Below are 26,449 nucleotides of genomic sequence, written 5' to 3'. Positions count from 1 at the left end.
TTCCCCAGCACAGGGTGAGCAGTAAGTCCAGCCACTGGATACAATTAAGTGACTTTATTTTGGTTCTTTATAAAATTGCAGCTCTACATTGCTTCCAGGAAGGATTAAGCATATAAATGTGGGGCTTACATTATTTTTGCACTTCATAGCATAATTGACAACTTTTTTCGAAAGTGCAAGAATGTATAACATATAGAAACGTAGTTCACTATTAGCCACAGAACCAGCTTAACACGTGAATTCTTCAGCCTTAAAATCTTCCTACCTGCTGAGGGAATGTTAGTTTCAGAAATACATACAATGATGGTGATCAGGTTTCTTGATCCATACATGCTGAATGAAACCCCCTCTCCTGTGCTCTAAACTTCTACCATGCTTTTTAAAAAAGCAATCCTGAGCTTTTCTGGAGGTCAAACAGATGAATGCCTTGCCTGGTGCGGCAGTGAGCTATGTCCGTGAGGCAATGACAGCAACATGATTTACATTGACCACCAGATGAGGTCGTTGAACCTCTTCCTGCACTGTGCAGCATGTTAGAAGAGCAGGCTGTACTAACGACAAATTCTACATGTACAGCTCATCTCGCCTTCCACCAGCTCTGTTGGATGAGGCAACATTTCCTAAAATTAAACATTAATGCTACTTGGCATTTATTTAATTTTAATGTTGATGGGAACTGTACAGTAAACGTGAAGCATAATTCTGAAATATAATGGAAAATTCCTCTCTAAAATAGTCAGCAATCTTGTTTATTCAGATACTGCCTTTATTTCTCTGTTTCTCTTGAAGACTTTATTTTGTTCCACAGCTGTTGGCAGCTTTTATGGAGCTCAGTTAAGTGACCATTTGTGCATGTGATTTTGTTTGTTTTGCAACTAAATCCTTTTCTTCTGCTACTTTTCTAACACAGTCGCATCACTGGTATTACACTTTCGGATTTTAGACTCTGACTAGTGGGATTTTATCACCTTGAATTACACTTAAACGTTTGGATGTATTGATTGCAGATTGTAAACATGTTGACATCCAGTGAAATCCCATCAGCATTGAACCTGTAGAGTGCAAGCTGCAGACAAGTAGGACTAGTCTGGATGTTGAGTGTTCCTCCTTTCCTGGAGAGGAGTGAGTCTCCAGAATGAGCTGCCACCTGGTGTGGTGGCTAGTGATCTCTGCCCATTTTCAAGAGGGAGTTGGACTAGTTCCTGACTGGGACGGAGGTCATATCATACAGAAGTGTCTCTTTAGATTGCCCGATTCTTTTTTTTTTTCCAATTAAGGGGCAATTTAGCGTGGCCAATGTACCTACCCTGCACATCTTTGGGTTGTGGGGGTGAGACCCACGCAGACACAGGGAGAATGTGCAAACTCCACACGGACAGTGACCCAGGGTCGGGATCAAACCCGAGTCCTTGGCCCCGTGAGACAGCAGTGCTAACACTGCACCACCTCGCTGCCCCTTTTTTGGTTAGACTTGGGCCCTATCATTTCCTGGACTGGTTTGGGTCAGAGGGGAATTCCTTCCCTTAGTGTCCCTGAGTCTACCCTTGGCTATTATTTGCCTCTTCCTCAAGAGATTACATGGCTGTGGGTAAGAGCGGGAATAAGTATTTCACCTTGATGGACCATCTAGTCTTTTCCTATCTGTCACACGTATCTCGCCCTAAATATAAAAGGCACAGCCACAGTGCAGGCCAAGCTTTGACTGATTCTGGTTAATTAAACACAAGGCATCGTTAATAATGATAATCAGTCTTCGTTTAACTTAAGTGAAAACAAATAAATGAATGTGTAAGGCGAACAATGTAGACAAAACACATTTCGATAATTAAACAAGAGTCATCACCTTTCATTTCACACAGCTGGTTTTTAGAAAGCCACTAATGCTAGTCTGAATTCACACCACAAGTTTAGTATTGATGTGCAGCAGCGTCAGTTGTGAAAGCCGGGTACCAACTCTCAAACTGACTCCAAAGCTGAATCAGAGCTCCCAGGTTCCTCCCAACAAGTGTCTTGCTAAATATCTGCCCTGTAGTAGCAGCACAAATTAAACTGACCTTCAAAGCCAATAATGAAAGTGCTGCAAACTATGCTAAAGTGAATAGGTGTAAAATATTAGACTGGATTCAATAAAGGTGCCATGGACTACAATATTCACTGAAGTATTCTGATCAAAAATTACAACTTCCCAAGCTGGACCAGAGGCAGATCTTCCCAAGTGTTCCACTCACATTAATATTCCGTCTAGTTCTCCCTTTTTAAAAATAAATTTAGAGTATCCAATTCATTTTTTTTTCCAATTAAGGGGCAATTTAGCATGGCCAATTCACCTACCCTGGGTTGTGGGGGTGAGACCCACGCAGACACGGGGAGAATGTGCAAACTCCACACGGACAGTGGCCCGGGGCTAGGATCGAAGCCGGATTCTAGGCGCCATGAGGCAGCCTTGCTAAACACTGCGCCACCGTGCCGTCCCAATATTCTGTCTAGTTATATTAAAAACTGCCCAAAGAGAAACTTGCAATCGCCCCTCTTGTGTTAGCTTGGGAGGTGAAATTGACCTCAGCATTCCCACGGTCAGGGGAAGAAATTGACCAGAAGCAAACCAGCTGCACACCCATCCTGCAGCTGAGACTAAGATCACACTTGGTCTACACTGGCCTCCATTGTCAATTATCCCACTAACTTTCACTCCTCCGAGACCAAAGATATAGAGTGGTCAACTGGGGCCAGGGGTCAGAGGGTCTGGGCAGCCATGGGAATGAACCAAAAACTAGCATAAGATGGAGAGGTGAGCATAAGAATACCCAATGGATTCTGAACCATGAGGCTCTTTCTCTTGAAGTGATTTTGATACTGCTGGAAATTCCTTCAATACCTTCATTATACAATATGACAGGAGCCAAGTCCTGGAGGTGGGGAGGTGCCCCATGCAACAAAACACTGTGATTGAAAGATGCAGCACTCATTGTGCAGGATTGTTTACGATCCGAAGATTAGTAGTGAGCCGTGTGCCACATAGTAGCAGTGTTTCTCGCCTGCAAGCTGGTCCATGTGTCCCTGGAATATCTTGCGTTTGCTTTCACTAGGGACTGGTCTCCTCCTCCGTGGGTTTTATTAGTCGGTACTCCACTGCTTGGGCAAGGCAATCTTTGGCAACAGCCGCCACTTTAGATTTCTTCTCGTCTCCGCCCCTGCTCAAAGCAGACAGGATTTCCAACATCTCCGTCTCCATGAGCAGGGCTGCGAGCTCTCGCCCTGCGTTCATCAAGTTGAGTGTGATGACAAGCCCTCGGTGTTGCAGGTCAAGGTTCGAGCTCAGCACGAGTGCTTGAAGGATCTCCAACCAGTGGCTCGTCTGTCAGGAGGGGTGGAAGAGAATAAAGCACAAAGATGTAACTTCCAGCTGCAGTGCAAATTTGTTTCAAAAGGAACAGGGCAGAGAAGAGGAGTGTGCCAATTATCTCTCTTCATATGGTTCCTGCCAAGTTCCACAGACACTGGCTGCTCTCCTAATGATTGTTCTCTGACTGCGAGTTGAGGGGGTGTGTCTGCAAGCTATTTGACCATGAGAGCTCATACAAACTCGGTGTCAGCTTTGGGTAGCTTTCACCTCTTGAGCTCTTGAGTCAGTAGGTTGAGGGTTCAAATCCCACTCCAGGACATGGGCACAGAATTTAAACATCACTAACAAAACAGATCATCTGGTTATTATTATCTCCATAAAATAGAGTCCTTGCAGTGCAGAAGGTGGGCAATCAGTCCATCAACTCTGCACCGACCCTCTGAAAGAAAGAGCACCCTACCTAGGCACCCCCCCCCCCCCCCCCCCCCCCCCCCCCCCCCGCACAAAACCTTTGGACACTAAGGGCAATTTAGCATGGCCAATCCACCTAATCTGCACATCTTTGGACTGTGTAAGGAAACCGGAGCACCCGGAGGAAACCCACGCGCACACGGGTAGAAAGTGCAAACTCCACACAGTCACCCAAGGCTGGAATCAAACCCGGGTCCCTGGTGCTGTGAGGCAGCAGTGCTAACCACCGTGCCGCTCCTAGATGTCTGTAGGCTTTCGGCATTGGTATTTCATTTGCGACCAAATGTAGGGATTTCACCTCCACTCCTGTCCCAGGATACACGCCAATCAAAGCACCGCAGCTGGTGCCTGGACTGTGATCAGCGAACTTTCCACTGGCAGGGATTAAACCTGGGAATTCCCTGCCCTGTTAAATGGCTGCACATTTAAGCACTGTCTCATTGTGGACCATCACCTATAATAGTTGTAGTTTTAACACACCCATTTTTAATGGTACACTAGGTGAAATGGACACCACACCTTGTCTGGAGAGACAGTGCTATCTGCACTGGTTGTGGATTTCCATAGGAGTTAAATACTCTCATCACAGTGTTCTCTACGTAGTGGTTCATCCAGAATTGAAATTTAAAACCACACGTCTGAATTCTCACTGCCTGAACACAAAGTAGCAGTCGCCGCTCAGTGTCAATTTGTGTTGGAAAAGTTTGAATTTGATCTATAGGTTCTCTTGTGCTGTCCCTTGACTTTGCTATTTTTATTTTGAACGTTTTGACAATTGATACTGCACACCCTCACCCACATCCTGATGCAAATCAGACATTACTGAACCTCGCAAGTCCAATCTCTGGACTGTGCTTTTAAAGGCCCTGGTGTGGGGTGGTGATGGCAGTAGGAGCTACAACCAGCCTCCGTACCTCTGGATTGAGCCACTTAATAGACATGGTCAGATGGAGTTCCCATTCCTGATCGCTATGTAGCATTCCATCTAGACTGAGAGTGAAGTGACAACAAGTTCAGGGTCATTGGTGATGCCCTCTTCAATCGAACATCTTACTGACAGACATGGTCTAGGCTCACAGGCAAAGAATACCACCTGGACAGGATATCAGAGGGGCAACAGATATTGGCATCCCCACTGGAGTTAGTGCCCTTGGGAGAGGAGGGGAGCAGACTGCAAGCAGGAAGGAAGGAAGGAATGAGTAAGTTAGTGGCAGCACAATGAGGCTGCAGGGAAGAACAGGATGCAGAGTCACTCACCACTTGCGTCACTTTGGTACAGAGCTCTGGCTGCAGCGATGTGAGGAAAGCTACAGCCCCTGCAGCTGCACACCTCAGCTTCTCGTCATCTTCCCCGCTGTACAGCACCAGCAGTTTGAGACGATCTGTTCCCTCAGCCAGGAACAGTTTCTGGACCTGGAACAAGATCCAAACAGAACACGGTAAGACTGCCGAAAGTGTGCACCCCCGCCCGCCCCGCCCCCGCCCCAACAAAACAAGAATCCAAGGGACAAATTTTCTTTTGGCTCGTCACATTTTCAAAATGTTTTCCTCTGCTCTCTTTGCTGGGAGTCAGTTGTCTGTACATTAGTTCTAGCTCACCCACGTGACTATTTCAGCTATGAGTGTCAGCAAGCTACTTGACCCGCAGGAGTTAATCTCACCCAATGTCCAAACACCTGCGTTTTCCTCTCACTGGACGATGATCACGATTAGGCATTTGGGCTGGAAGCCAAGTGTCATTCCCCTAGCTCTGCCCCAGGTGAGTTACCAGAGAGTGGGGAAATGAAAAAATGAAAATCGCTTATTGTCCCAAGTAGGTTTCAATGAAGTTACTGTGAAAAGCCCCTAGTCGCCACATTCCGGCGCCTGTTTGGGAAGGCTGGTACGGGAATTGAACCGTGCTGCTGGCCTGCCTTGGTCTGCTTTAAAAGCCAGCGATTTAGCCCAGTGTGCTAAACCAGCCCTATACCTGGTCCCTCCCTGATTGCCATGCTTCATACCCATATTATATTCCCATTATAGGAACTCTATAACAGCCACAGATCAAACTGCTGCAAAGTGAAAAGAAAGCAGCAACACTCTGTATCCAGCACCAACGCACCTCCTCACTCAGGACCATGTTGCACATGCACTCAGTCGCTGCCAATCGGATCATCTCGTGGTCTTCAAACATGTAGCTCTCAATCATTGGAATGGCCTTTTCCTTAATTATCTTCTGGCTGAAAGAAGTCACGAGATTAATCAGTAAATTAGTGCCAGCCTCAGAATGAAACACAGCGCGGGACCCCGGCCAATGGGAGGGCCCCATACTGAGGGGTGACTGTCTGTGTCCCCAAAAGTGTAAGTCCACCTCTGCTGCGAAGCGTTCAGCAAGGTGAGGAGGCAGCGATGACCAACGGCCGTCGAGGGGAGCAGCGGGCGACTCTCAACCTCCAGGCCATGGCCGAGGAGGGTGGGCGGCAACCATCCAAAAAGAGAAGTCACCAGGCCAGAGAGCCAGCAGCAGCAGCCAGGTACCGGCTAGGAGCACACACAGTCGTTGAGGCCTGGCCACCCACGCAAGAGCGGAGAGGTGAGCAGCAGTCGGGAGGTATGAAGAAGGCCAGACAAGCACCGGCATACTGTCTCGGGGAATCAGGGAGCTAGCTTGAGTGAGGTGACCAGCTAAAGTGGGGCAACTCGACCAGAGGCCAGGCAGGCAGAGCTGAGAATGGGGGGGCTGGGCAGCAACCGGACCGGGCAGCGAGGGTGAGATTTGGGGTTTCTGTGCCTTGCATTGTGTGAGCTGGGGGTGGGCAGGGTCAGGAGGGTAGCGCTTGGGGGGGGGGGGGGGGGGGGGGGCGCGCAGCGCAAGGTTCGCCATCACCGGGGGGGGCGGTGTGATATGGGACCCCCCCAAAAAGAGGGAGGGGGCACGAGAAAGCGGAAAAATTTGTACAAACTGTATGGTTATGTGTTGGTAAGTTTGTTGCCTGAATTGTTTATATGTTGTAACTTTTCTTTTACGTTTGGAATAAAATACATTTTTTTTTAAAAAGACTTGGAATTCAAGTGTGTTTTGCGACTTTAGGACATCCGAAAATCACCTCATAATCTTTAATTAATTCTGAAATGTAGTCACTTCAAATAATTCTGAAATGTTGTCACTTCACCAATTAATGCCACGAGAGGATACAGGGAAAATAACTCAACGCAAAGACTCGGGGCGGTACGGCGATGCAGTGGTTAGCACTGCTGCCTCATGGCGCTGAGGATCCGGGTTCGATCCCGGCCCCGGGTCACTGTCCGTGTGGGATTTGCCCATTCTCCCCGCGTCTATGTGGGCCTCACCCCCACAAACCCAAAGATGTGTAGGGCAGGTGGATTGGCCACGCTAAATTGCCCCTTCATTGGAAAATAATAATTGGGTACTCTAAAATTGAAAAAAAAGCAAAGACTCAAAGATATAAAAACTTAACATAAGAACTAGGAGCAGGCGTCGGCAATTCAGCCTCTCGGGCCTTCTCCGCCATTCAATACGATTGTGGTTAATGTCCTCTTGCCCATTCTCCATAACCCTTCAACCCATTACTAATGAAAACCGGTCTATCTCCTCCTTAACTTTACTCAATGTCCCGCACTCTGGGGTAGTGAATTCCACAGATTCACGATCTTTGAGAGGTCATTTTTCCTCATCTTGGTTTAAATCTGCTACCCCTCATCCTAAAACTATGACCTCTCGTTCGAGAATGCCCCACAAGAGGAAGCATCCGCTCTAAGGGATTGAGGTTGGTTTCTTTTTAAGAGGAGTGATCAAGGTGACCTAATTAAAGATTGTAAGAGTTGACAAAGACGGTTCTGGTTACTATAGTGAAGGAGCTTTTTCAACCAATGCTAAAGAGATACAGAAACAGTTATAGGGAAGGAAGGTGGAGATTCATCGTTTAAAAGGGGGATCGTTTTATCCAACTGAACTACTGGAGGAGCCCCTCCCACAGCACATTTTCCCCCAGTCACTTACCGCAGCCTCTCACTGATCCCAGCCAAATTGGTCAATGCCATCAGCGACTCAAAGTTCTGCAACCCCGTGCGGTCAAGGTGCAAAAGGCCAACCAAAGGTCTGATTACCTCATAAACCTGAAGGAATGAAGAGCCCAAAACAGAAATGTTTATTCAATGGCCACTTCCATAACTCAACAATAATGTGCCAAGCCTCCAAACTTCAGCAGAGTGCCTCCTACTGTACCAATGTGGCTTTTTTTGAAACCAACCAGCCTTACACTTTTGTGAAGGTGATGGCGATATAGGGATAGATTTGCGCTGAAGGCCATGTTCACCGAGAACTGGATTAAAGACTATCTAAACCTATTTTATGTTGAATTTTAACAGTAAGGTGGAGAGGTATCCATCCCCTTGCTTGGGACTGAAATTCGACCCAGTTTCCAGAGGGACAAGGAGCACTGTTGCTTCACAGTGCCTGGGTCCCAGGTTCGATTCCTGGCTTGGGTCACTGTCTGTGCGGAGTTTGCACGTTCTCCCAGTGTCTGCGTGGGTTTCCTCCGGGTGCTCCGGTTTCCTCCCACAAGTCCCGAAAGACGTGCTGTTAGGTGAATTGGATATTTTGAATTCTCCCTCTGTATACCCGAACAGGCACCGGAATGTGGCGACTAGGGGATTTTCACAGTAACTTCATTGCAGTGTTAATGTTATCCTACTTGTGACAATAATAAAGGTTATTACATTATCATTGTACCATCAATATCTTTAAAATGGATCAACACAATATGACATTTTCTGCTGAATAGTTTGAATAAGACTATCTTTTAAGAAAAATGTTACGGCAGTGCATATAAATGGTCAGGTCTCACCCTCTCTCCAGGGAAAGCAATCTCGGGGTTAGAGGTGACTGTGATCTTTGCCAATGCCTGAGCTGCCTTGGTCTTGCCAACCTCTGTGCCTTCTGACGCCAAAGGGAGCAGAGCCTGTGGGAATGAAGGAAATAATAAACTAGGTTATTAAATGTGATCATAGAAATGTATAAAATAGGAAGAGGAGGCCATTCAGCCCTTCAAGCCTGCTCCGCCATTCATTATGATCACGGCTGACCATCCACTCAATAACCTAATCCCGCTTTCCCCTCAAATCCTTTGATCTCCTTCGCCCTAAGTGCTATATCTAACTGCTTCTTGAAAACATACAATGTTTTGGCCTCAACTATTTCCTGTGATAATGAATTCCACAGGTTCACCACTCTCTGGGTGAAGAAATTTCTTCTCATCGGTGTCCTAAATGGTCTACCCCGTATCCTCAGACTGTGACCCCTGGTTCTGGATACACCCACCATCGGGAACATCCTCCCGGTCTAGACTGGTTAGAATTTTATAGATTTCTTTGAGATTCCCCCATCATTCGTCTAACTCCAGTGAATACGATCCTATCCGATTCAATTGCTCCTCGAACATCAGTCCTGCCATCACAGGAATTTGGTAAATCTTTGCTGTACTCCCTCGAGAGCAAGAACATCCTTCCCCAGATAAGGAGACCAAAACTGCACACAATATTCCTGGTGTGGCCTCACCAAGGCCCTGTATAATTGCAACAACACATCCCTGCTCCTGTATTTGAATCCTGTCACAATGGAGCCCAACATACCATTTGCCTTCATGCTGCACCTGCATGATTACCTTCAGTGACTGGAGTACGAGGACACCAAGGTCTTGTTGCACATTCCCCTCTCCTGATTCATGGCCATTCAGATAATAGTCTGCCTTCTCACTTTTGCTACCAAGGTGGATAACCTCGCATTTCTCCAAATTATACTGCATCTGCCATTCATTTGCCCACTCTCAACTTGTCCAAATCACACTGAAGGATCTCTGCATCCTCCTCACAGCTCACCCTCCCACCCAACTTGGTGTCAGCTGCATTCGTGCTATCCTGAAAATTTTAATCTGATCATAATCATGCTGGTAGTAGAGGCGCTAAAGATCCGTTACAGTTTCCTCACAAGATGTGCTATTCCAGAAAGCCAGTTTATGAAGGATAGAACTGGAGCCAATCTTTACACACTCTAATATCTATTTTCAGAGTTCCACATTACAAGCATACAGCTTCTACCTCAATAACCACAATTTCAGGCTATTTCTATTATATAGCTCAAGTGAAATTCCCAGTTAATGCCCACTAACTGCATAAAATTAAATACAAATATACAATTAACAATAGGGATCTCTAAGTTAGACACAGCTCTCATAGAGAATATATTTCCACTTATGAGAAGTCAAAATTAGGAACCAAAAATATACGGTAGTCACTAATAACACCAATGGGAAACTCAGGAGAAACTGGTTTACCCGGAGAGTGGTCAGAAAGGTGACTTTGCTCCCACTGGGAGTAGTTGAGGTGAAGAGCGTGGATGTGTTTACCTAGCTTCCCCTTAAACATGAAGGAGAAAGTAATTGAGGGACAGGTTGTGGGGTGAAATTCTGTAGGCCAGGAGGGAGCTCATGTGGAGTATAAACACTATCATAGACATTGACCTACTTCGGTGCTTTATATTTTATGCTTAGAGGCCATTTGGCCCATCGAGTCTGCACCCACCCACTTAAGCCCTCACTTCCACCCAATCCTCCCAACCCAATAACCCCTCCTAACCTTTATGGACACTAAGGGCAATTTAGCATGGCCAATCCACCTAACCTGCACGTCTTTGGACTGTGGGAGGAAACCAGAGCACCCCCAGGAAACCCACACAGTCATGGGGAGAACGTGCAGACTCCGCACAGACAGTGACCCAGCGGGGAATCGAACCTGGGACCCTGGCGCTGTGAGGCAACAATGCTAACCACTATGCTACCATGCTGCTCTGAATATGTAGGATCGGATTGAGTGGTGGTAGCCTTCACTTGGGGATTTTGCTTTGCCAAAAGGAACGTGAACTTGAGCGACATAGCAGGGCAGTTGACACCCACACCATCATATTTTAGCAGCAGACAGTACTTTCAGACAAGGGAATTAATACCTACAGGTGCTAATGGATCTTAGACATCTTGTTGTCTTCTCACTGTTGTCTCCACTCTTTATCCCACAAGGGCTACATTGCATTTTTATAAAGAGTCAGAAATTACAAGGCCCACTGATTTGGGGAAATGCCGAGGAGCTAACATGCTCACTGTCACACTCACCTTGCCTCCACCCTGAGCTACCACGATTCCACGATCCTCTGGGGCCTCAACCAGAGACAGGATCACCCTGAAATACAGAAAGGCTTTGAAGCTCTCAGTTTTACACTGCTTCCACTCTCTGGTATAGGGCTGCTAGGTAATGCAGTAAGCAAGACTATTTAACTCGGATGCGAGTGACCAAAACCTTGAAGCACTGTACACCAGCACAAACCAGCTTGGAGTTGGTAATGTTTTTTTTTAATATAAATTTAGAGTACCCAATTCATTTTTTCCAATTAAGGGGCAATTTAGCGTGGGCAATCCACCTACCCTGCACATCTTTGGGTTGTGGGGGCGAAACCCACGCAAACACGGGGAGAATGTGCAAACTCCACATGGACAGTGACCCAGAGCTGGGATCGAACCTGGGACCTCGGCGCCATGAGGCAGCAGCACTAACCACTACGCCACCCTGCTGCCCAGGAGTTGGTAATGTTGAGATCGACCTCCAAGCAAGAAAGATTACTCGTTAGTGGCAGCATCGCTAACCAAGCATTAAATGTGGGGCTTTTGCTCAGTGCCATCGAGGTATTAAATTTATAAACTGAGCCATGGGCAGGTTCGGGGGCAAGAGTTCAAATTCCTCTAACCCCGAGTTTGCTTTCCCTGGAGAGAGGTTGGGATCTGAGGATTTAGATGCACTGCCTTAACAGGCATTTAATTTTTATACATTAAATTGAAATTAATCCTCTAACCAAATCTATGACTTCTCAAATCTATCTACTGAGAAACCTCAATAGTGTTTGCTCGCTAGTTAATGAATACACAAGTCTGCCTCAGACTTAAAGCTTTACAGCACCTAGTAGAGAAGGTAATGCTTTGGGACCAGGTGTATGTAGAGATACCACTTGTTCTGCCAGAACATTCTCAATCCCTGGGGATAAATCAGGCTGATTACTAAAGCCAGTAATACAACAGGCCCAGTTTTGTTGTGTTACACATCAGTTTGGTTCAGTGGTAGCACTCTCATCTTTCAGTCAGAAGGTTGTGAGGCCAGGCCCTATTCCAAAGACTGGTGTAATTCAGTGCTTTACTAAGGGAGCTCTGCAATGCCGTCTTTCTTTCTTGGCTCAAGTCCCACTCCAGGGCTTGCTTGAGCCTTCTGTGTCTTGCTGAGGGAGTTAAAGGACTGATGCCCTCTCTGTTTGATGCAGTGATTCAGGCAGACGAAAGATCCCGTGTCACTATTTGAAGAGCAGGGAGCCCTTCTGGAATCCTTCCTCAGACATCCTGAAAATGAAATGAAATGAAAATCGCTTATTGTCACAAGTAGGCTTCAATGAAGTTACTGTGAAAAGCCACTAGTCGCCACATTCTGGCGCCTGTTCGGGGAGGCTGTTATGGGAATTGAACCGTGCTGCTGGCCTGCCTTGGTCTGCTTTCAAAGCCAGTGATTTAGCCCAGTGTGCTAAACAGCCCCTGTAGCCATTTGTGGCATCTTGCTGTGCACAATATAGCTTCAATGTTTTCCCACATCAAGGCACTAAGTAAGTCAGTCACTGCGTGTGAAACACTCCCTATGCAACAATAGTTTGATTAATGCCAGTGTAGGGGCCACACACATACCGAGAAATCATCTCCTTGCAGGAATCGGTCAGCACCGGACTCTCCTTCTTTGTCATACACACCAGTGCCGACACCACCCCTGCCTTCAGCAGTTTCCCAATCCGTTTCCCCACATGCTTGGGTTTATCCTGCAAATCATAAAATGTCATTGTTAGCGCCAAATCAGTTCTCAAAAGGAATTGAGGCGCGGGATGGAAAAAACGTCCTTAAGCTCATGGGGTGGTTAGAAATTGAAACTCCCAACAGCCAGTAAGCCAGAGGGAGCCGAAAGTCACGACACAACAACAAATGCAAACAAAGTGGGGGGGGGGGGGGAAACAAAGAAGCAGGGAGCCCAACCAGGCTCAGCAAATAACAAAATACACTGCGCTATGCCAACCAAACAGGAACAAGACATAGAAGCTGAAGAGGGAAGAAGGCGCGCCAGATGGGGAGGGGGGTCAGGAAGAAAAGGCGGGAGAGGAAGGTTGGGGACCCAGTTGGACATAAGCACCTACTGGAGAACGCAGAGCAAGAGGCCGCAACTGACGTAAATAACAAAAGACAACTGACACATATTTATTTTTTTCCCTCTTTTTTTTTCTTTTCCTTTTCTTTTCTGTTATTTTCAATGTATGTTCACGGTTGCCTTTGTTTTGTACAACATAAAAATCCTTAGTAAAAAAAAATTTTTTTTAAGTGAAACTCTCTGCCAGAAACCACTGATATGCACTGAAAAAAGGGAAGCATTGCTTCACAAGGATTGACATCTGGAACTTCCTCCCTATATGAAGGGATAAGGAATAGCGATGGGTATGGGGTTCAGGAGAAGATCAGCCATGGTCTAATTGAATTGTAGAACAGGTTCAAGGGGTCGCCTCCTGTTCCTACAATTTTACTTCTTTAAAAAAAAGTTACAGTCGTTTGGAAAACAAAAAAGAGGAATATTAAAGTGAGCAGGAAAATGGGATTACAGTAACTGAGATTTTAAAAGCGCCGGGAGTGGAATTAAACTAGGCGAGATGTAGAGACAATCAGCTGCACAGATTTGATGGACAACAAGGGGTGTTCCTGTGATCATTCTGGGAAGGGTTAACAGCCCCACCTGCTCACCTAAGGCTGTTTTTAGTGAGTGGACTGAGACAGAGAGTCAGCAGGCTACTCGATGGACTGTACAGGAAAGTCACAGCTGTGTTCAATCAGGTTTCCACTAACGCCCTCACAGGCACAATCCTCACAGAAGTCAGGGATAGAAGCAGGGGTGATTATTTCCTCTGCCTGTTACAAGCAGCACAGAGGACCATCTAACTCAGCACAGACTGTGGGGAGGATCCGATTCGGCTCACAGGCAGAGCAAGAGTAACACGCATCGTTCCCTGTAAAGACGGGCAGTGACTATTGTACCTTTGGATGCTCCTCTGGCACATGCTGCTTGGCATACTTGGCCAGTTCCAGAAGCTGTGGATCAGGGGTCTCCTTATCGTAGCTGTTTGTGCAGTTTACAAGGGTTGACGCGACTGCAAAGAGTGCGGTTTTTTCTTCTGACTGGGAAGGGAACAAAAGCAAAACATTGTTGCGCACAAAACAGGAAGGACAGAAGATCAGCAAACACAGATCATTCATCTCACAATGATTCAGAAAATAGAAATGTTGGATTTTGTCATAAGCAACCGAGGTAGATTAGTAGAAAATGCTGGACAATCTCAGCTGGTCTGAGACCTTCCGAGATTGTCCCACATTTTCTGTTTTTGTTTCAGATTCCAGCATCCGCAGTAATTTGCTTTTATTAGATCATCTGTAGATTATGTTTCAAACTCCCATTGTCTCCCAACTGGGGCTCCTCCTGATGATATTCAGTTCCACACACCCACCCACCCACCCACACCCACCCACAAACACACCCACACACTCTCACCCACCCACCCACCCACAAACACACACGCTCACCCACCCACCCACTCACACCCACCCACACAAAAGTTCACTGGTGGGCTTGAACATAATTTCTGTATAACGTCATGGAAAGCCAAACACATGTTGCCCCTTGATGGGTGCACATGTCACAGCTGCTCCGGCAATCGAAAGGGTGAAGCCAGAGGCTGGGATCCAGACCACTGAACACACTTGGCTTCGGCTTTTTCCTTTAACGGGCTCTCTGTCGGCCGTTTACCTTTGCCAGTTCAAACATAGCCTGTACCGCAGGCTGATCGTCCACAAACTCCTCCTTCACGTCAGCGTCAAAGGTCAGATAGGCCAGTCCCTCCATCGCCCATCGCCGCGTGCTGGGCTGAATCGAGTCGTTGCATAGCCACCTGGCGGGAGTGGAAGAGCAGTGCAATCAGCAAGAGCCTCATCTACCGCTTTACACCACCTCGTTCAGTTCAAAGCCCATTAACAGCCACTGCAACAGTAGTTAACATAGTTGCACTTTCAGTTTCTGTCCCCACTGCTCTCCTCTCTCGGGCAGTTTTTATATTGTTCACGTATTGTGGATCTGATACAGTTAAGAAATCAAAATAAACCAGGCTGAACCGTCTGGAGATCTGAAAGCCCAGGTTGAAGGGGTGACCCGATAGAGGTCTTTACAATTATTAAGAGTTCCAATAGGGTAGATCAAGAAAAGATGTTTCCACTCGTTGGGAACACCAGAACTAGGGGCCGTAAACCCGAATAAGAATACAGGAGAAACCTGTTTAATCAGAGAGTGGCGAGAATATAGAAATCGTTATCTGTAGCCGAGGTGAATAGTATGGATAAATTTATGGGGAAACTGGATACACACTTGGGAGCGGATGATAGGATGGGGTGAATAGGAGTGGGAGGAAGCTCACGTGGAGCATAAACACCGTACGTCCTGGTTCTGTGTTGTAGGCTGTGTGTAATTGTACTTAATCTTTTCAAATCAAACTGATATTGATCTCCATAAAGCCAGTGAAACTTCTATTTGGAGCGCAGCAGTGTCATTTGCCCTTTTATGTATTTTCTTTTTTATTATTTTCATGTATTAAGTGATCTGTTTGAGCTGCTCGCAGAAAAATACTTGTCACTGTACCTCAGCACATGTGACAATAAACAAATCCAATCCAATCATTTGGCCAGGTCGCAACGCCATGAATACGGACACATACCCACAAAAACGCACCAAAAGGTCACCGCAATTTGCCCCTGCAGACTAACGAACCCACAAAATCTAATTCCTGCTAATTATCCAAGTTCAGCACAAAACTCTTCTTAGTCGGCAATCTCATCGAGAGGAACCAGAGTATACATGGTGTGGGAAGTGCAAAAATGCCACACTGATGCAGTAGGAGGTATTCTTCGGAGGTTGGAACTAAAGCACATTGTTCAGGGCAAAGTAGAGGGTGCTTTTTAAAATAGGACGTTCTATTCCCCAGCATCCCACATAAGCAAGAATTATTGAGATTCCTCTTTCTCGAAAGGATTCTTCTCCATCCTCAGTTAAAAGGCACAGGAGCCTGCTCTTTCACTCTCCCTGCAATCGATTCATAGCATCACAACTGCACTCACAGCACCAGAATAGCAGACACCAGCTCACCTGCGGCACTGCTTTGCCAGTTTGCAGGTTGAACCTTCAGCAAACTGCTTCATGCTATAGTCTGTTCCACCCGCAGACCCCACCTTGCACAGACCCTGTAAAAGGAAGCGGATAAAGCGCTGGGGTTACATGACACAGGCTCAACCTTCAAAGTTTGGACCGTGTCTATAAGATGGTGAAGCCAGAATCAAAGTGTCCTCTGTGTAGAAAATCTCAGTAATCTCCCGCTGTTAATCAGATGGGTCGGAGAAGAGACGCTCCAGAATGTGGACAGCATTTTATGTTCGAAGTGTTCTCTCTCTAATATTTTTAACAAATATTATTTCCAACCCTGTCTGCCCCCCTCCACACCATTCCTGATGGTACTGACTCATTGGAGTAAAGTAACCTCTCTTCACAAGTGAAACTAGACTGCATTTTAGCAATTATTCAACAAGGGGCAAAATCTGATATTCAGACATGTGCAATTGTCAGTAGTGGTGCTGTAACAATCAAAGTCACCCCTACAGAATCCAGGGGTATTGTAGCACCTTTCGTACCAATTTGGCAGGGATGGGTTAACTCATTACAGATCCATTAGATCATTAAATCACTACAGCCCGGAGGAATCAGGGTGCTATGTGATAGGGCAGGGAGTTTATTTTTTAACCTCCTCTCTTCGTTTTGGGAAGGAGAAATGAAACAAGACGAGTTGCGTGGCTGTCCATAAAACGTTTGCCGCCCACTACCCTAAACGTTTGCCCAATGAAATTGTCATAACCTTACCACCAGAGCACGAATCTTGATTTGATCACTTTCATTCCTCTTGTAGATGTCCTTCAGCAGGGTCACCCCGTTTGCAGTGATGAACGAAGCCCGCTTCGACTTGCCTGCAGCGTGAATAAGAGCTTCCACAGCAACCAGCTGGTCGATCTCCCGTTCGGAGCTGCACAACGCGATCATACACTCCAAGATCCCGCTCATCTCGAGCACCCGATTTCCAACTTCCGAGGGTCCCTGGAGCAGGGTGGACACAGTCTGGACGGCTTGCAGCTTTCCGTCCATTCCGGAAGACTCAAAGCGGTCCCTGCGCAGAAAAGAGTTTCAGCTGCAGTTTTTTTTTCTCTACTTTATTCCAAGAGAACCTCCTGTTACCAAGTCAGGCGAGGAGATATTAGAATCGGTGAGAAGACGCTTGCTTAGAAAGGTAGGTTTAAGGAGAGTCTTAAACGAGGAAGGTAGAGAGGTGAAGACATTTAGTAAGGGAATGTGGGGAGACGGTGGTGTAGTGGTATTGTGACAGGACTAGTAATCCACACACCCGGGATAATGCTCCGGGGTACCAGGTTCGAATCCCACAAGGCAGATGAGGAAATTTGAATTCAATAAAAATCTGGAATGAAAAGTCTAATGATGACCATGAAACCATTGCTGATTTTCTGGTTCACTAATGTCCTTCAGGGAAGGAAATCTGCCATCCTAACCTGGTCTGGCCTACACGTGACTCCAGACCCACTCAACAATGCAGTTGATTCTTAACTGCCCCCATTGAAATGGCCGAGCAAGACACTTAAGTCAAGGGCAATTAGGGATGGGCAACAAATGCTGGCCCCGCCCATGACACCCACGTCTCAAGAACAAATCAAAACAAAAGATCATGGGGTCTGGGCAGCTGAAAGCACAACAACCAATGGGGATTCAAATCAGGGATGCTCAAGAAGCCAGGATTGGAGAGGTGCGAGGAACTCAGAGGGTTGTAGAGCTGCGGAGGCGACAGAGAAATGGAGGGGGAAAGGTCAGGGAGGAATTTTAATACTGGGACAAGTGTTCAACTGTGAGGACCAAGCCTCAACAGGTTCCTCTTCCAGCAGGAGTCGCTGGTTAGATATCAGAACTGTGGCTGATTTTCTCTTACTGTGAAGAGGGACGCTATTGAGGGACACTACCGTGGGCAGCACGATAGCACAAGTGGATAGCACTGTGGCTTCACAGCGCCAGGGTCCCAGGTTCGATTCCCCACTGGATCACTATCTGTGCGGAGTCTGCACGTTCTCCTCGTGTCTGCATGGGTTTCCTCCGGGTGTTCCGGTTTCCTCCCACAGTCCAAAGACGTGCAGGTTAGGTGGCTTGGCCATGATAAATTGCCCTTAGTGACCAAAAAGGTTAGGAGGGGTCATTGGGTTACGGGGATAGGGTGGAAGTGAGGGCTTAAGTGGGTCGGTGCAGACTCGATGGGCCGAATGGCCTCCTTCTGCACTGTTCTATGTTCTGTTGTTATCAGATCACCTCAACACAGGGTGGCGCATTGGTTAGCACCGCTGCATCACGGCGCCAGATCACTGTCCGTATGGAGTTTGCACATTCTCCCCGTGTCTGCAAGGGTCTCACCCCCACAACCCAAAAAGATGTGCAGGGTAGGCGGATTGGCCAAGCTAAAATTGTCCTTTAATTGGTAAAGATAATTGGATACTCTAAATTTATTTTTTTTAAAAGCTACCCTCAGCACAGAGCACGAACTGAAGTACCTTCCAGTCCCCTTTGTCATTCAATTCTCTACCTGACATAATCTTCACAGAGTTTGTTAAAGGCTTCTCGCTCTGCATCACATTTGAGATCGTCGTAAAGTTTGTTTAGCAGCACCGACACGCTCATCCGACCACTGTCCGTTACTGAAAGGCTGTCAGGAATTTCCGAAACTGTACCAGCCACTTCCAGAATCATCTTCATTCCTGATCACCACAGACAGAAGACAATTAGATACATTGATAGAGTGGGATAGAGAAATGAGGAGGCTCATGTGGCGTATAAACATCAACATACGAATTGTTGGACCAAGCAGCTAGTTTCTGTGCTGAAAACTCCATATATTTCAACGTAATTGAATTAAACGGCATCCACGTTGGAATACCCCCACCTCACAAAAGCCTTTCCGCCCTCTTTGCTCTAACCTTGTATGCAGTAAAGAGACCTTCTCAAAGCACACACCCCTCTGCTGCATTTGGACAGGGAATAGAAATTAGTCATCAGACTAGGCCAGCTTCTCCGTGAAGGCGAGGTGATGTCTCTCTACCAGCTCTGTAAATTCCTCCTCACTACGGCCGCATACAATGCTCACAGGTTTATGTCTTAAACCTCTGGTCACGATGCACCATGCCACAACATAACTCCTCAAGGAATGTCTATATATTTTAGTTTCATTTTGTCAGTGGGACAGGCACCTCCACAAGCTGCCAATGGGATCAGATAGTCAGACCCTCTAAACCCAGGTAGCCCGTTCCAATGCAAGATCATCAACCTGAAATGTCAGTGCCTCTCTGCACTTATGCAGCCAAACCTGCTGAGTGTTTTCAGCCATTTCTAGTTTTATTTTTATTCTGACCCTATTGATTGCTTACTCCCTGCTTGATCTCATTTGAGTCTTGGATTGGAGGTTTGAAAAGAGCTCCTCTTAACATTGTTACCGCACTGGTAAATAAATCCAAAACCAGAACGGCATTAGTTAGGGTCTGTGGCTCAGGGAATCTACAAATTAACAGCACATAGGTTTGAACGTTGTCACCAAAAGAGAAAATGCTGGCAAATCTCAAGCAGGTCTGGCAGCTTCTGTCAAGAGAGAAGAGAGCTAACGTAACCCTTTGTCAAAGCTGAATGTTGTACCTGATCAGCCTTGTAAAACAGGGGAATGGTAGCATCATGATTATGTTACTGGACCAGTAATCCAGACGCCTGGACTAACAATCCAGAGACATGAATTTAAATCCCACCATAGACCTTAAAATCAGGTACTCAAACCAAATCTGGAGTAATAAATCGGGATCAAATCAGTAATTGTGAATATGAACCACTGGTTTGTCACAACAATCAATTCAGTTCACTAGTGCCCTTTTTGGATGAAATTCTGTTGCCTGGCCAAATCGGACTCTGGACCCACAATAATAAATGTTAGCCACACCAAACACGTATTAAACAAGTGGCTTCTCCAACACAGGCAAAACCACGCAGGCACCTGGTTCCCTCAGTTTATGCCTTACCTTGATCGATTACCCAGATCGTCATAGCATTGTTGGGGTCCCGTAAGGATTTCCGTGGAACGTTCTTAATCAGGAGGTTTGTGGAATTGTCTCGGCCATGGGTGGAAACCTGGCGCTGAATCAACATCTCCAGTAGTTGGTGCACCATCATTTTCAAATCTTTCATAGGTTCTAAAGATCAATGAAAAATCATCAGTTATTTGACAATGCGGATTAATTTGTATTCAAGTCATGGTCAAACATTTCCCTGTGTGGACCCAGTACAACACGCTACAGAGTACCCCCCCCCCCCCCAATTCAACACATCCTCAGGGGCCCCTTTCTAAAGGACAATGCCAGATATCTAAAATAAAACTGCACTTTTGCTGCAGAAAACAGATAGCGACAGTCAAACTCCTGCTACAAAGAACGAGATTCTATTCTCACACAAGAGTCACATCACTCACCGACAACCAGTGCCTCCTCTTTGCCTCGGAGATCACTTTTTATTCCGCCTTGCAGTGAATCGAACATGCCTTGCAGGACATTGCACGCTGCCAGGGAAACCTGCTCCTCGTCACTGCCCATCACACGACAGAACCTGTCCATCCCTATTGCATGCAAAATCACCACCGTCTGCAAACAGGAATCAAACCTTAACACAGGCTTTTTAGATAAACACTTAAGTGTTCTATAAATGCAAATTATTTCCACAACCAAACAGCTAAACGGGATTCATTTCTGATGATGGTGGAGTGTCATTTGCACAGAACATTAGCAGTCATCACTGATGGATGATTGACTCAAAAATTCACAGCAGGAGCAAAAATAATTATAAATATATTTTACAAAGCTCTCACTTCCTACCCAGAGACATTACTTCCTGCAGCCAAATTTTGTTTGATGACATTTCTGTGAAGCTCCTGAAAGCTTTTGACTACACTAAAGGAATTATATAAATAGAAATTGAATTTAAAATTTCCAATTCAGTTTTGCTGCACCATCTGTCAAGATGGAATCTCTGGTCACTAGGTGGCTCTGTAGAGTGGCACGGTAGCACAGTGGTTAGCACTGTTACTTCACAGCACCAGGGTCACTGTCTGTGCGGAGTCTGCACGTTCTCCCTGTGTCTGCGTGGGTTTCCTCCGGGTGCTCCGGTTTCCTCCCACAAGTCCTGAAAGACGTGCTGTTAGGTGAATTGGACATTCTGAATTCTCCCTCAGTGTTCCCAAATAGGCGCCGGAGTGTGGCGACTAGGGGCTTTTCACAGTAACTTCATTGCAGTGTTAATGTAAGCCTACTTGTGACAATAAAGATTATTATTATAGAGCAAAGATGCCAGCTTCATGGATAATTAATTATTTAAAAAGAATGGAGGGTAGTTTTTCGTTTCTTTCAAACTTTCTCTGCCTGACTAACCCGGGATTGGTGGCCTGAACACAACCCCACTAGAGTCCGCAGCGAAGCCAGCACCATCTCCACATTCCCAGTGTCCAACATCTTCTGGAGGAGACGCACTCCATCGCTGCGAAAAATCCTTTCAGCTCCTGCATCTTCCCGAGCAAGAACAATCAGATTCTGAATAGCCTAGAGAGGAAAGAAAATATTAAAGATCATTGTCTCAGAAATGGAAACTCTCGGTTTCAAAAATTTATATTTTTATTTAAATTTCAGCTGCGGCTCAATTGATAGCATTGTTAACTCAAGAGTCAGAATGTCAAACTCCATGTCAGGACGTGACAACTAACTCAAGTTTTATAGTACGATATTTTACAACTCCAGTTAAAAGTCCAACAGCTTTGTTTCGAATCGCTAGTTTTCGGAGCGCAGCTCCTCCCTCAGGTGAATCCTGAGGAAGGAGCTGCGTTCCGAAAGCTAGTGATTCGAAACAAACCTGTTGGGACTTCAACCTGGTGTTGTAAGACTTCTCACTGTGCCCACCCCAGTCCAACGCCAGCATCTCCACATTTAAGTTTTACATGTGAAATGAAATGAAATGAAAATGAAATGAAATGTGTGGGTTATTGTAGTTGTGTGCAATTTCTCTTTAAGATCAGAGTCACATGACATTTTCGGCTACTTTGTGGGCTTTTAGGGATCGATTCCCAAACCTTGTACAGTGAAAACCGATTCAATAAACCTCTGTTAATCTTGCATCAAACCCACGTGCTTCTGCAATCCTATTGTTTTTGTACTTTTGGTCTAAAGATATAACAAAAGTGCCCTTAGTGCAGAACGGAGGGAGTGTTGCACTATCAAGGAGCATTCTCTCGGTTGAGATTATCATAGAATTTACAGTGCAGAAGGAGGCCATTCGGCCCATCGCGTCTGCACTGGCTCTTGGAAAGAGCACCCGACCCAAGGTAAACACCTTCATTCTAACCCCAGAACCCAGTAAGCTCACCCAACACTAAGGGCAATTTTGGACACTAAGGACAATTTATCATGGCCAATCCACCTAACCTGCACAACTGTGGACTGTGGGAGGAAACCGGAGCACCCAGAGGAAATCCACGCAGACACGGGGAGGATGTGCAGACTCCGCACAGACAGTGACCCAAGCCGGAATCGAACCTGGGACCCTGGAGCTGTGAAGCAATTGTGCCATCCACAATGCTACTGTGCTGCCCCTGAAGAGTACCCAATTCATTTTTCCAATTAAGGGGCAATTTAGCGTGGCCAATCCACCTACCCTGCACATCTTTGGGTTGTGGGGGCGAAACCCACGCAAACACGGGGAGAATGTGCAAACTCCACACGGACAGTGACCCAGAGCCGGGATCGAACCTTTGACCTCGGCGCCGTGAGGCAGCAGTGCTAACCTACTGTGCCACCGTGCTGCCCTTCGGTTGAGATTGTTAAACCAACTTTCTCAAGAAATTGCAAAGGATGCCACGAGTCAGAGAAAAGCAGGGATTTTTTTCAATATCCAGCTGGAATTTATCATTCAGTGAACATGATCAAAACTAACTACCTGGTCATTAACTAATGCTACAAGACTCATTATGGTTCAATCCATGCAGGAGAGGAAAGAATTTAAAATTACATTGCCGACTGCTTCTCCACAGTTCAAGGAGAATACAGAATGAAAACATTGTACACCTGGCATTACACTGTATTGCAAACCAAGGAACAGCTATCGCTGACCCAGACATTCGCGACCTGCATCAAGTACTGAACAAACAGTTTCAGGAAAGCACATACCTTCTGCTTCTTCTCAGAGTCTTTCTCACCAGGATCCAAGAGGATGTTAAACATCTGCTCCACACGGGCATCAGTGGAAGACTGTAGTCGGACCTGGAATGGAGGAAGACATTCAACACATTGGGGACCTCACACTGGGAATAAAAAGAACACATCAGCAGACTAAAGCTCAACAGTCCTGGGTGATATTAGGCATCTTTGATAATTGGTGCAACTTCAATATTTTGAGGGAATTGTTTTTTAAATTTACACTTCAATATTGAGCGATATGCTTCTTGCAAACAAATCCAAGAACTCTCTCAAAACAGCGCAAATTTGAAATGATAGACTCTAGAATTGTATGAATATTTCACATGCCCTGTTATAATTTATTTAAGCACAGTGATAACACAGTGAATGCATGGGTAAGCTGCCTTGTCAGGTTCCGTACTGTATTAAGAAACTGAAGTCAATCTTCATACCATGAGATACTGACAATACGAAGACCCGGGTTAAAAGGACAAAGACAATTGCAGTTCGGAATCTTCACTATCATATCTTAGAAGCACACACACTTCTCTCCCTTGCCAATCTGACTCTTCCAACTATTTAGTTCCCTGCTCCCCCAATCCGACTCCTCCTTCTATCCATCGATCCATTCATCCCTTACCTTTTCCTGGACCTTTGTCGCAATTTGTCGCAGCGATTCCTGAAATACTTTATTCTTTGGTTCCAGAACAGCACATCTCTGGATATCAGCAAATGCCTGATCCAGTCTCCCCAGTTCTTGCAGGGCCTGGCTCCTACGGAACAGAGCCTTCACATCCTTCCCATTCACCGCAATCACTGAGAACAAACAGACAATCATTGCCTGAGAGTCAATGAGGAACTCTACAGAGATTTAACAACCTTAATCAAGGGGAACTAACGGTTAGCATCTACTGCCCACTGGGGAATGAATCGAGAGATAATTTGGATAGATTTTTTGGGGGTGGACGTTTCTGGACTGGCCAAGTTCAGAACAGTGCTTGTCCTCATGGTGCAATCTGAATAATCCCATCAGCCCCCTCAAAGTGAGTGGTGCACACACACACGAACGGTATTCAGGTGATTCCCGATTAAAACATTCGAGGACAGCCAAGTAAACATGGCAACCCTGATATGTGATAAATGCAAAGTTTATTTCTCATCACCCACCTCTTGCAGCATCAGCTTCAGCTTTTTCATACTCGTCCTAATAAATAATGGAAGTAATCACACAAAAATAAACAACAGGACTGAGCAGATTAAGCAATCAGTAACTACAATTACTTGATTAACCAGATTTCAAAAGGTCATCTGTAAAATTTTCGTCCTTGTATTTGTACTCACAAGTTTAAGGTAGCAGGCTGCTCTATTTCGGTGAAGAATCATGCCCTCTGAAACGTCCCGGGAAAGCTCAATTGCCTGTGTATAGCAGGACAACGCGCTCTCGTAGTCTCCCAATTTAAAATGTTTGTTGCCATCCTCCCGCAGCACAGCCACACTGGTCTGCAACAAGAAAATTCTGCAACCTTAGGCAGTTTCTATCTAGTTCTTTATGGGTAATCGTGGGAATAACTGGCCCTTATTTAGTACTGAATTGGTGAACTCTGTATCTAACCCCGGTCTGTACCTATCCTGGGAGTGTTTGATGGGGACAGTGTAGAGGGAGCTTTACTCTGTATCTAACCCCGTGCTGTACCTGTCCTGGGAGTGTTTGATGGGGACAGTGTAGAGGGAGCTTTACTCTGTATCTAACCCTGTGCTGTACCTGTCCTGGGAGTGTTTGATGGGGACGGTGTAGAGGGAGCTTTACTCTGTATCTAACCCCATGCTGTACCTGTCCTGGGAATGTTTGATGGGGACAGTGTAGAGGGAGCTTTACTCTGTATCTAACCCTGTGCTGTACCTGTACTGGGAATGTTTGATGGGGACAGTGTAGAGGGAGCTTTACTCTGTATCTAACCCTGTGCTGTACCTGTCCTGGGAGTGTTTGATGGGGACAGTGTAGAGGGAGTTTTACTCTGTATCTAACCCCGTGATGTACCAGTCCTGGGAGTGTTTGATGGGGACAGTGTAGAGGGAGCTTTACTCTGTATCTAACCCTGTGCTGTACCTGTCCTGGGAGTGTTTGATGGGGACAGTGTAGAGGGAGCTTTACTCTGTATCTAACCCCGTGCTGTACCTGTCCTGGGAGTGTTTGATGGGGACAGTGTAGAGGGAGCTTTACTCTGTATCTAACTCCGTGCTGTACCTGTCCTGGGAGTGTTTGATGGGGACAGTGTAGAGGGAGCTTTACTCTGTATCTAACTCCGTGCTGTACCTGTCCTGGGAGTGTTTGATGGGGACAGTGTAGAGGGAGCTTTACTCTGTATCTAACCCTGTGCTGTACCTGTCCTGGGAATGTTTGATGGGGACAGTGTAGAGGGAGCTTTACTCTGTATCTAACCCTGTGCTGTACCTGTCCTGGGAGTGTTTGATGGGGACAGTGTAGAGGGAGCTTTACTCTGTATCTAACCCCGTGCTGTACCTGTCCTGGGAGTGTTTGATGGGTACAGTGTAGAGGGAGCTTTACTCTGTATCTAACCCCGTGCTGTACCTGTCCTGGGAGTGTTTGATGGGGACAGTGTAGAGGGAGCTTTACTCTGTATCTAACCCCGTGCTGTACCTGTCCTGGGAGTGTTTGATGGGGACAGTGTAGAGGGAGCTTTACTCTGTATCTAACCCCGTGCTGTACCTGTCCAGGGAGTGTTTGATGGGGACAGTGTAGAGGGAGGTTTACTCTGTATCTAACCCCGTGCTGTACCTGCCCTGGGAGTGTTTGATGGGGACAGTGTAGAGGGAGGTTTACTCTGTATCTAACCCCGTGCTGTACCTGCCCTGGGAGTGTTTGATGGGGACCGTATAGAGGGAGCTTCACTCTGTATCTAGCCACACCCCTGCCTCTGGGATTGGGGAAGAATCAGGAGGAAGCCTCAGGACTCCCCGAGCTCCCGTGAATTTATTCCCCCGGCCCCGCCTTCAGCTCCCTCTCCCCTCCCAGGCCCCAGGCCCACCCCGAAGTCTTCCTACCTTCTCCGCCATCTTTACTCGGGTTGCCCTGGCGATTGAGGCCGGACCTGCGTCGCGCATTGATGAC

General features: G+C 46.4%; 1 protein-coding gene across 2 annotated transcripts; it reads right to left on the bottom strand.

The window, feature by feature from the left end:
- Positions 1-39: 39 nt before the first annotated feature.
- LOC140404329 (protein unc-45 homolog A-like) lies at positions 40-26,449 on the bottom strand. Of its 2 annotated transcripts, XM_072492708.1 has the most exons (20): positions 26,383-26,443; positions 24,661-24,819; positions 24,487-24,523; positions 23,960-24,135; positions 23,311-23,403; positions 21,526-21,693; positions 20,574-20,742; positions 20,128-20,298; positions 18,654-18,825; positions 16,883-17,183; positions 16,118-16,212; positions 14,732-14,873; positions 13,966-14,106; positions 12,583-12,710; positions 10,978-11,044; positions 8,662-8,775; positions 7,815-7,930; positions 5,916-6,033; positions 5,072-5,227; positions 40-3,355 (listed from the first exon to the last, which is right to left on the bottom strand). In XM_072492708.1, the coding sequence occupies exons 1-20, from the start codon at positions 26,440-26,442 to the stop codon at positions 3,083-3,085; spliced, it is 2,856 nt and encodes a 951-aa protein (XP_072348809.1). In that variant the 5' UTR covers position 26,443; the 3' UTR covers positions 40-3,082. The 2 variants fall into 2 exon arrangements, with proteins under 2 accessions (XP_072348809.1, XP_072348810.1); XM_072492709.1 differs by lacking the exon at positions 24,487-24,523 and having other exon boundaries at positions 26,383-26,449.

The sequence above is a fragment of the Scyliorhinus torazame genome, chromosome 30 (assembly GCF_047496885.1).
Source record: "Scyliorhinus torazame isolate Kashiwa2021f chromosome 30, sScyTor2.1, whole genome shotgun sequence".
Lineage (NCBI taxonomy): Eukaryota > Metazoa > Chordata > Chondrichthyes > Carcharhiniformes > Scyliorhinidae > Scyliorhinus > Scyliorhinus torazame.
The sequence above is the reverse complement of the archived record's forward strand: the minus strand, read 5'-3'. Positions and strand labels throughout refer to the sequence as shown.